The sequence below is a fragment of the Pan paniscus genome, chromosome 6, assembly GCF_029289425.2.
Source record: "Pan paniscus chromosome 6, NHGRI_mPanPan1-v2.0_pri, whole genome shotgun sequence".
Classification (NCBI taxonomy): Eukaryota; Metazoa; Chordata; class Mammalia; order Primates; family Hominidae; genus Pan; species Pan paniscus.
Window position 1 is genome coordinate 91,120,690 of NC_073255.2, and position 11,612 is coordinate 91,132,301.

Sequence of the window (11,612 nt, forward strand, 5' to 3'; positions counted from 1 at the left end):
GCTGGAATTACAGGTGTGAATCACTGAGCTCGGCCTAAAACATATTTGCTGATGTGCATTATCGTTACTGTTCATTTCTCATCCCCACACACCCAGACACACCACACACAAATACTGCACACCCACCGATACACACACAGGCACACAATCAGCCACAAATGTCATGCTCAGTTACCTGGATTTGATCACATGCCACACACACACCTACAGTCATGCACACTCACACGCACACACAGATACACATACAGCACCACCACACTGACACCCACATTCTGCGGCCAGATAAGGGGTGAAGTTTCTTCAAGATCTCAGTATGCATGCACGGACTTCCAGTGCCCCCTTTCTCCATGGGCTTTGCACGGTGAGTCCCCCAGCCAGAGCGATGGAGGACCCAAAGCCCCACAGACACTAGGCTCCTCTCCTCCACAGTTCTGCACACAATTTCATCTCTCTCTCTTTTTCTTTTTTTTTTTTCAGACGAGGTTTCTCTCTTGTTGCCCAGGCTGGAGTGCAATGGCTCTATGTTGGCTCACTGCAGCCTCCGCCTCCCGGGTTCAAGCGATTCTCCTGCCTTAGCCTCCAGAGTAGCTGGGATTACAGGCGCCCACTACCAAGCCCGGCTGAGTTTTTGTATTTTTAGTAGAGACGGGGTTTTGTCATGTTGGTCAGGCTGGTCTCAAACTCCTGACCTCAGGTGATCCACCCACCTTGGCCTCCCAAAGTGCTGGGATTACAGGCGTGAGCCGCCGCGCCTGGCCAATCCTCACCTCTTCTGATGCTAGAGATTGCAAGATCCTGACCCTCGTAGATATTGCCGACTGGGGAGAGGAGAGGGACTGGCTGGTACAGGAGGAAGAGAATGCAGTAGTTGCAGTAGGGAGAGGCATGGTGAGCTGGGGACTTTCTTGGGGGATGGATACCAGGTGGGAGACAGAGAACAGGCTAATCTCCCAGCTGTGGGTGCTGCTCTCTCAATTCCTCTTTTTCTAGCCCTTTGCTCCTTGGAATCTCTCTTCCACACATACACCCTTCTGTGCAAACACACCTCGTCACCTCCACCAGCTCCTGCTCAGCCTCCTACAGGAAGCCCTCCTGGACCAGAGCAGGTGCAGAGCTCCCCTTCCCTGTGGATACTCAGCATTTATGGCAGGGCTCCACTCCTGAAGCAGCTAATCCCACTGCCAGATCATGCTGTTGCTTCTGGACATGAGGTTCAGGAGTGGAGGAGGGGCGTCCATTATGCCTGGAGACTCCAAGCCTCACTCCCACTCCACCCCTTCATACCACTTCCCATTAAAAAGCAGCTGGGCACTGTGGCCCATGCCTGTAATCCCAGCACTTTGGGAGGCCAAGGCAGGCAGATTATCTGAGGTCAGGAGTTCAAGACCAGCCTGGCCAACGTGGTGAAACCCCATCTCTACTAAAAATACAAAAAAATTAGCTGGGCATGGTGGCGACTGCCTGTAATCCCAGCTACTTGGGAGGCTGAGGCAGGAAAATCCCTTGAACCAGGGAGGCGGAGGTTGCAGTGGGCGGAGATCGCGCCATTGCACTCCAGCCTGGGCAACAAGAGTGAAACTCCGTCTCAAAAAAAAAAAAAAAAAAAAAAGCACCTGCAGGCTGGGCATGGTGGCTCACACCTATAATCCCAGTGCTTTGGGAGGCTAAGACAGGAGGATCTCTTGAGTCCAGGAGTTCAAGACCAGCCTGGGCAACATGGCAAGATCTCCATCTCCACAAAACATAAAAATTATTAGCTGGGCATGGTGGCACTCACCTGCAGTCCTAGCTATTTGAGAGGCTGAGGTGGGAGGATTGCTTGAGCACTGGAGGTTGAACCTGCAGTGATGAGCTATGATCATGCCACTGCATTCCAGCCTGGGCAGCAGAGCAAGACTGTGTCTCGGAAAAAAAAAATGAAGAAGAAGAAGAAAAGATGCCTGCATTGCACTCTCTAAGCACCTACACACTCAGGTGACACACTCAGACATACACTGCAGGCCCAAACACCACACTGGTTTTTATTTTAACAGATTTATTGAAGTACCATTTCCATACCATACAACTCACCAATTCAAATGGTAATCCATTTGAAAAGTGGACCTTCCAGGTGGTGTGGCTGGGCTTAGACTGGGGGCTGAGGCCCAGAGTGGCCCCCACTGCACTGCCAGTTGTGCCTGGATTGGGCACTGCAAGCTCTACTCCTGCTGCTTTGAGGCTGGTGAAAGTCACGTAGCCTCCCTTAGCCTCAGTTTCCTCCTCTATAAAATGAGGGAAATGCTGTCGGCATGACACACTTCCAGGGTTATGGTGAGAATAGAGGCGACGGTTAAGTGTGCTATAAAGCAGAAAACAAGTTGGCCGGGCACGCACGGTGGCTCACGCCTGTAATTCCAGCACTTTGGGAGGCCGAGGCAGGTGGATCACTTGAGGTCAGGAGTTCGAGACCAGCCTGACCAATATAGTGAAAAATACAAAAATTAGCTGGGCATGGTGACGTGCTCCTGTAGTCCCAGCTACTCGGGAGGCTGAGACAGGAGAATTGCTTGAACCCGGGAAGCAGAAGTTGCAGTGAGCAGAGATCATGCCACTGCACTCCAGCCTGGGGGACAGAGCAAGACTCCATCTCAAAAAAAAAAAAAATTGTACAAGTCAATGATTTTTAGTATATTCACAGAGTTATACAACCATCATTACCACAATCAATTGTAGAACATTTTCACCACCCCAAAAAGAAACCCTGTACTTATTTTCTCCCAACATCCTCACCCCAGCCCCTGACAACCACTCATATAATCTTTGTCTCGGTAGATTTCCCTCGGTAGATTCAGAATTTTTTTTTTTTTTTTGACAGAGACTGTCTCCGTTGCCAGGCTGGAGTGCAGTGGTGTGATCTCAGCTCACTGCAACCTCCACCTCCTGGGTTCAAGTGATTCTCCTGCCTCAGCCTCCCGAGTAGCTGGGACTACAGGCACATGCCACCAAGCCTGGCTAATTTTTGTATTTTTAGTAGAGACAGGGTTTCACCATGTTGGCCAGGATGGTTTCAATTTCTTGACCTTGTGATTCGCCCACCTCAGCCTCCCAAAGTGCTGGGATTACAGGTATGAGCCACCGCACACAGCCCTGAATATGTTTTGATAAATGGAATCAGGGCCAGGCACGGTAGCTCACGCCTGTAATCCCAGCAGTTTGGGAGGCTGAGGCAGGCGGATTACCTGAGGTCAGGAGTTCGAGACCAGCCTGGCCAATATGGTGAAACCCCATCTCTACTAAAAATACGGAAATTAGCCAGGCGTGGTGGCACATGCCTGTAATCCCAGCTACTCGGGAGGCTGAGGCAGGAGAATCACTTGAGTCCAGGAGGAGAAGCCTGCAGTGAGGCGAGATCATGCCACTGCACTCCAGCCTGGCCGACAGAGTGAGACTCTGTCTCAAAAAATAAATAAATAAAAATAAATTAATTAATAAATGAAATCATACAATAGATGGTCCTGCCTCTTTCACTTACTGCAATGTCTTCAAGGTTCATTCATGTTGCAACATGTATCAGTACTTTATTCCTTTTTAATGGCTGCATAATATTCCTTTGTATGGCTAGACCACATTTTATTTACCCATTCATCAGTTGATGAACATTTAGGATGTTTCCACTTTTTGGCTATTATGTATAATGTTGCTACAAACATTCAGGTACAAGTTTTTTTTGTCTGACCTGCTCATATGCTTTTGTGTCTCTTGGGTATTCCTAGAGGAAAATTGCTGAGTCATATGGTAACATGAGTCAGCAATGTAATCTTCTGAAGGACCACCAGATTGTTTTCCACAGCAGATGCCCCACTTACATTGCCACCAGCAATGTATCAGAGTGTCAATTTCTCCACATCCTCACCAACATTTGTTATTTGATTATTGCCTCCCTAGTGGGTGCTAAGTGGTATCTCTTTGTGGCTTTGATTTGCATTTCTCTAATGACCAATGATGTTGAGCATCTTTTCATGTATTTATTGGACTTTTTTTTTTTTTTTTGAGACACCATCTTGCTCCCTTGCCCAGATTGGAGTGCAGTAACACAGTCATAGCTCACTGCAGCCTCAAACTCCTGGGCTCAAGCAATTCTCCCACCTCAGCCTCCCAAGTAGCTGGGACTACAGGTATACACCACCATCCCTGGCTAATTTTTTTTTTTTTTTAAGTAGAGACAAGGTCTCACTATGTTGCCCAGGCTGGTCTTAAACTCCTGGCCTCAAGCGATCCTCCTGCCTTGGCCTCACAAAGTGCCGAGATCACAGCCGTGAGATACCGCCCCCTAGTCACATTTATTGGCCATTTTTATACATTCTTTCTCTATTCTAAATGTCTGCTCAGTTTCTTTGGCCATTTTTTAATTGGTTTATTTGTCTTTTTATTATTGAGTTGTAGGAATCATGGTAGGTATTGAGCAAAAAGCTGATTGGAGCTGTGTTTGCCCAGAGGCAAAGTCTTATTTGCAAAGTCCCTGAAGTTTGGCCTCTGGGCATGAAGCTCTGTCCTGCTGGCCTCATCTCAGTGCAGCCCTGCCCAGCAGGTCCACCTCCCCCAGGCTCAGGGACAAGCCCCAAACCCAAGCAACTCAGGACAACTCTTGTCTCACAGATGGGGAAACTGAGGCTCAAGGTGGTAAAAGGACTGGCTCAAGCGCTCGTGACCCAGGAGAGCAAAGCCAGGCTCAAGTTCAGATCTACCTTTTCTCTGTACAATTTCTCTGGACGTATACATGCCCTGCCTGGCTGTTTTCTGCTTTTATAGCATACTTAACACCGCCTCTATTCTCACCATAACCCTGGAAGTGAGTCATGCAGACACCATTTCCCTAATTTTATAGAGGAGGAAACTGAGGCTAAGAGAGGCGACGTGACTTTCACCAGCCTCAAGGCCAGCGGGCGTAGGGCTCACGGTGCCCAATCCAGGCACAACTGGCAGTGCAGTGGGGACCACTCTGGGCCCCAACCCCTAGTCTAAGCCCAGCCACACCACCTGGAGGGTCTACTTTTCTTCTGGCCCAGAGCCACCCCCACTCACCAGGAAACTGTAGCAGCCAGTAGTCCACTGGAGGACTTGGGCTATATGAACTTCCTCTAGAACAGCTCCACCCAGCACCAGCTGGGCCCTCTGGACTGGCACTCCCAGATCTGCCCAGGCCCTGCCCAACAGGCGCAGCCCAAGACCTTTGCTCCTGAATGAAGTAGGACCCTGGTTTCCATGAGCCCCTGATACTGTTTCTTACTCTTCTTCTTCTTTTCTTTTTTTTTATTTTTTTGAGATGGAGTCTCGCCCTGTCGCCCAGGCTGGAGTGCAGTGGTACGATCTCAGCTCACTGCAACCACCGCCTCCTGGGTTCAAGCGATTCTCATGCCTCAGCCTCCTGAGTAGCTGGCACTGCAGGTGCATGCCACCACGCCCAGCTAATTTTTGTATTTTTAGTAGAGACGGGGTTTCACCATGCTGGCCAGGCTGGTCTCAAACTCCTGACCTCAGGTGATCCACCCGCCTCAGCTTCCCAAAGTGCTGGGATTACAGGTGTGAGCCACTGCACCCAGCCATGTTTCTTGCTCTTCTATCACTCCAAGGCTTAGGCATTTACAGAAGAGGGCACAGGCTGCATGCCTGTGATTTGAGATATGGAGGCAACCCCAAAAAATCCCAAGGCCCAGCTCAATGGGGTCTCTCTTCTCTCTGGAAGCCCCCTTGACTCAGCACAGCAGTATCCCTTTATCAGTCATTTATGCCAGTAGGAAAGCCTGGGTAGGCAAGGTTGAAGGAACATGAGAAAGTCTTCCCTTCATTCAAGTCACTAAATCAACTCTCTGTTGAGTACTCAACACCATTCTAGGCAATAGGAATGCAGCAGTGAATAAAACCAGCAAAATTCTTGCCTGTTCTGGGACATTACAGATGTCCCAATGGAGTTGACATACTGGAACAGAAAGAAAGAAACAATTTAAAAATTGGCTGGGCGCCATGGCTCATGCCTGTAATCCCAGCACTTTGGGAGGCCAAGGCGGGCAGATCATGAGGTCAGAAGTTCGAGACCACCTGGCCAATATGGTGAAACCCCATCTCTACTAAAAATATAAAAATTAGCTGGGCGTGGTGGCACGTGCCCGTAGTCCCAGCTACTTGGGAGGCTGAGGCAGAAGCATTGCTTGAACCCAGGAGGTGGAGGTTGCAGTGAGCCAAAATTGCACCACTGCACTCCAGCCTGGTCAAAAGAGCGAGATTTCGTTTAAAAAAAAAAAAATAGGCTGGGCACTGCTGCTCACACCTGTAATCCTAGCACTTTGGGATGCCAAGGTTGGGGGATTGCTTGAGACCAGGAGTTCAAGACTAGCCTAGGCAACACAGTGAGACCCCATCTCTACAAAACAAAAATGAAACAATTAGGTGGGCTTCGTGGTATATGCCTGTAGTCCCGGCTACTTGGGAGGCTATAGCTGGAGGATTGCTTAAGCCCAAGAATTCAAGGCTGCAGTGAGCTATGATAGTACCACTGCACTCCAGCCTGGGTGACAGAGCAAGACACTGTCTCTAAAATAAATAAATAAGTTATTGAACATTCCCAGCACAAAGAAATAAAAGTTTGAGATGATGAATATGCCAATTACCCTGATATGATTACTATACATTCTATGTATTAAAACATCACTGTGTGTGCCACGCGTAGGTACAATCATTGCCAATTTAAAATTTTTTTAAGTACAATGAAACATAAATAAGAAAAATATAGAATATTGTCCGATGGTGTTACATGCTAAGCAGAATATAAAGTATTAAAGGGGGGCAGGCATTGTGGGGTAAGAAACTGCAATTTTATTTTATTTTATTTTATTTATTTAATTTTGAGACAGAGTCTCACTTTGTCACCCAGGTTGGAGTGCAGGGGTGTGATCTCAGCTCACTGCAACCTCTACCTCCTGGGTTCAAGCAATTCTCTTGCCTCAGCCTCCCGAGTAGCTGGGATTACAGGCGTGTACCACCACGCCTGGCTAATTTTTGTATTTTTAGTAGAGACGGGATTTCGCCACGTTGGCCAGGCTGGTCTGGAACTCCTGACCTCAAGTGATCCACCCGCCTCAGCCTCCCAAAGTGCTGGGATTACAGGCGTGAGCCACCGTGCCCAGCCAGAAGCTGCAGTTTTAAATAGGGTGGTCAGGGAAAGACTCACTCAGAGCAAAAAGCTGAAGGCAGTTAGGAGTAAGCCATGTGGATGTCTGCAGGCATGTTCCATGCACAGGGGACAGTAAGTGCAGGGACTCTGAGGCAGGAGCATGTGGTATGCAAGGGCTGCTCTGAGGGGAAGAGAGGGGATGGGGTTACGAACAGCCCAGGCTGAACCTCCAAGGCCAAATCTGAAGGGCTCTGAGCTTGGTGAAGAAGGGGGAACGATTGTCCAGGTGTGACAGCCAGGGCTTTGAGTGTAGCATTTCTGACTTCCCAACCTTTTTTTTGTCTTTTTTTTTTTTAAAACAGGGTCTGCTCTGATGCCCAGGCTGGAGTGCAGTGGTGCGATCATAGCTCACTGCAGCCTCGAACTCCTGGGCTCAAGTAATTTCCTGCCTGAGCCTCCGGAGTAGTTGGGACTACAGGCACACGCCACCACACCTGGCTAGTTTTTTAATTTTTTGTAGAGACGGAGTCTCACTATTTTGCCCAGGCTGGTGTCGAACTCCTGGTCTCAAGCAATCCTCCCTTCTCAGCCTCCCAAAATGCGAGGATTACAGGAGTCAGCCACCACGGTGCTCGGTCCTGCCCGATTTCCCACTTTTGCGGAGATCGAACCTCTTTCACCACCATTTCATTAAGGTGGACCTCAGCCCTGACTCAGGCTCAAAGGGAAGGAGGACAGAGCTCGGAGAGGGGAGGGGACTCAATGGGAGGAGGGGGACTTCTGGGAGGGGAGAGCAGCTTAGCTAAAGGCATGCAGGCTCACGGCCAGCGATGGGAACTGGAGGGAGAGCTGGAGAGGAATTTGAGCTTAGTTAGGCTTAAGGACATCTTTTGGGTACCTTTGCAGGCAGTCCCTGGCTCCTGGGCCCAGCAACTCCTGGGCTGGACAACCCCACCGCCCGGACTCAGGCTGAGCCTGTGAGACGTGTGTACGGGAGGGGCAGAGCAGCAGGTGCGCGGCTCCTGCAAACAGCCGCGGCCACGCCCACCCTGGTCCTCCCCGCCCCGCCGTTCCGGGGTAATTGGCAGCGCCCCCATCCCCACGCGGCACGTGCCAAAAGCGCCCAAAGTGGTGAAGAGAGAGAAGACGTGTCAAATTCTTTGGGATTTGCACCCCAAGCCCCTGACGCATCCCGTCCTCGGTTTTCCCCGGAGAATTCATTCCCGAGCAGAGAGGGACAAGGACCGAGGGGAGGGAGCTGGGTCAGGTCCCGCCCTTCCTTGGCAACCCCCCTACCCCGGCGTTGTGGGCCGCGCAGGGCCAAGTCCTTCCTCCCAGGACGCTCGGTGAAGGTGGGGGGCAGGGGCCACGTCACTGTCCTTAGGCCCTGGAGAGCGCGGCTCCGCCCCTCCCGCCCCCACCGGAGCGCTGGGCACTTAGCTAAGACGCACCGGCCCCAGCCCAGGGCCAGCCCAGTCGCCGCCGCCCGCCCACAAAGCCACAGGCAGGTGCAGGCGCAGCCGCGGCGAGAGCGTGTGGGGCCGAGCCGTTAGCGCGCGCCGTCGGTGAGTCAGTGCGTCCGTCCGTCCGTCCGTCCGTCCGTCGGGGCGCCGCAGCTCCCGCCAGGCCCAGCGGCCCCGGCCCCTCGTCTCCCCGCACCCGGAGCCACCCGGTGGAGTGGGCCTTGCCGCGGCAGCCATGTCCATGGGCCTGGAGATCACGGGCACCGCGCTGGCCGTGCTGGGCTGGCTGGGCACCATCGTGTGCTGCGCGCTGCCCATGTGGCGCGTGTCGGCCTTCATCGGCAGCAACATCATCACGTCGCAGAACATCTGGGAGGGCCTGTGGATGAACTGCGTGGTGCAGAGCACCGGCCAGATGCAGTGCAAGGTGTACGACTCGCTGCTGGCACTGCCGCAGGACCTGCAGGCGGCCCGCGCCCTCATCGTGGTGGCCATCCTGCTGGCCGCCTTCGGGCTGCTAGTGGCGCTGGTGGGCGCCCAGTGCACCAACTGCGTGCAGGACGACACGGCCAAGGCCAAGATCACCATCGTGGCGGGCGTGCTGTTCCTTCTCGCCGCCCTGCTCACCCTCGTGCCGGTGTCCTGGTCGGCCAACACCATTATCCGGGACTTCTACAACCCCGTGGTGCCCGAGGCGCAGAAGCGCGAGATGGGCGCGGGCCTGTACGTGGGCTGGGCGGCCGCGGCGCTGCAGCTGCTGGGGGGCGCGCTGCTCTGCTGCTCGTGTCCCCCACGCGAGAAGAAGTACACGGCCACCAAGGTCGTCTACTCCGCGCCGCGCTCCACCGGCCCGGGAGCCAGCCTGGGCACAGGCTACGACCGCAAGGACTACGTCTAAGGGACAGACGCAGGGAGACACCACCACCACCACCACCACCACCACCACCACCACCACCGCGAGCTGGAGCGCGCACCAGGCCATCCAGCGTGCAGCCTTGCCTCGGAGGCCAGCCCACCCCCAGAAGCCAGGAAGCCCCCGCGCTGGACTGGGGCAGCTTCCCCAGCAGCCACCGCTTTGCCGGCCGGGCAGTCGACTTCGGGGCCCAGGGACCAACCTGCATGGACTGTGAAACCTCACCCTTCTGGAGCACGGGGCCTGGGTGCCCGCCAATACTTGACCACCCCATCGAGCCCCATCGGGCCGCTGCCCCCATGCTCGCGCTGGGCAGGGACCGGCAGCCCTGGAAGGGGCACTTGATATTTTTCAATAAAAGCCTTTCGTTTTGCACTCGCTGGAGCCTCCTTGTTCCCAGCGCCTCCACCTCCCTGCAGAGCTCCCCCTCGGGGCGGCCTTGGCTGGATCTCCCCCGGATGGAGCTTAGAGGGAAGGTGGGGTTGTAAGCTGAGCTTGGTGATGGCGGGGTGGTCACTCGCCCACTCCCTGGGGATTCGGAAGACAGCCTGTGAGGCCAAAGCCAGGGCCCAATCTAGGAAGCAGGCATGAGCACTTTCCGCACGCCATGGCTGGGGATGGGAGGGGAAGGTGGCAGAGATGTGCCCCTGGGTCTGTGCTGGGAGCCCGGACCCCGCACAATACCCGACACATTCGGAATCTCCCGTGCGCCTTGTGAAAGAGCGCATTCCGTACTGCCATTTCCTATTGGAAAAAATAAAACAAAAAGACCTATTGTTTGGATAAAACACGCCACCAAAAGTAAAACCGGGCCAAATCTTCTCACCTGGGGGAGAGATGAGAAAGGGTCCCCATCTCCTTCCTGGGACCCTCAAGGGAGGGAAAGAGGGAGGACTTAGAAGGGGCATCTCAGAGGGGCTTGAGGCCGGGTCTCACTGGCTCACTCCTAGAAGACGAGGTGGGAGGCTCGCTTGAGCCCAGGAGTTCGAGACCAACCTGGGCTACATAGCAAGACCCCATCTCTACCAAAAAAAAAAAAAAATTAACTGGGTATGATGGCATACACCTGTGGTCCCAGCTACTCAGGAGGCTGAAGCAGGAGGATGGCTTGAGCCCAGGAGGTAAAGGCTACCGTGAGCTATGATTGTGCCACTGCACTCCAGCTGGGGCAACAGAGTGAGACCCTGTCTCAAAAACAACAACGACAAAACACACACACACACACACCCCAGAGGAGTGGTTAAGGTGAACAGTGTGGAGAGGCACTGGTGCCTTGGAGAAAACACAGGAGATTCAGGCGGGAAAAGGGGCCTGAACCCAGGCACAGGGTGACTTGGTGGGGGCGAGAGATTCAAATGACTGGATGGAACATAAAGGGAGACAGGAAGTGTCAGTAAAGCCCAGGACTCCAGCAAGCAAAGGCCAAGTCATGGAGAGTCCGTATGTGGAATTACAAACTTTGAACCTTACTCTGGGTGTAGGGAGTCATGAAAGGGGAAGTACCTGGTCAGATGCTTTTAACCTCTCCAGCAGCCCCTGTGGAACTGGGATTCAAGGAGAAAGATAAAGGAGGGGAACCACCTAACAGGATATGCCGCCATCTTGGAGTGAAATGATGGTGGCCAGAAATTAGGCAGGGGCAGGGAGTGGGGGCAGAACCTGACGGGGGCTGTTAAAGTGGGCAGGACCCAGGAGCCATTTGGATGTGCAGGGTGAGAGAGGCGAGAATCTAGAAAAGAAGGCTGGAATCTGGGAGTTTCAACTTAGGTCACTGATTGGATAGTGGTATCATTTACCAAAATAGGAGACGGAAAGATGATGGGTTCCATTTTGAACGTATAGAGTTTGGTGAGGCCAGGGCGTGGTGGCTCACGCCTGTAATCCCAGCACTTTGGGAGGCCAAGGCTGGAGAGTATCTTCAGCCTAGGAGTCCGAGACCAGCCTGGGTAGCATAGTGAGACCCCATCTCTACAAAAAAATTAAAAATTAGCTAGGTGTGGTGGTATATGCCTGTAATCCCAGCTCCATGGGAGGCTGAGGTGGGAGGTTTACTTGAGCCCAGGAGATTGAGGCTGCAGCGAGTAGAGAC

General features: G+C 53.0%; 1 protein-coding gene across 1 annotated transcript; it reads left to right on the forward strand.

Annotated features, from left to right (window-relative positions):
- Nucleotides 1–3,193: 3,193 nt before the first annotated feature.
- CLDN3 (claudin 3) lies at nt 3,194–9,898 on the forward strand. The gene has a single exon (XM_003815566.5). It carries the CDS (start codon nt 8,846–8,848, stop codon nt 9,506–9,508), a length of 663 nt encoding a protein of 220 aa, XP_003815614.1. The 5' UTR covers nt 3,194–8,845; the 3' UTR covers nt 9,509–9,898.
- Nucleotides 9,899–11,612: the final 1,714 nt, after the last annotated feature.

Coding starts and splice junctions, on each gene's coding strand:
- CLDN3 (XM_003815566.5), top strand. CDS start 8,846: ATGTCCATGGGCCTGGAGATCACGGGCACCGCGCTGGCCGTGCTGGGC.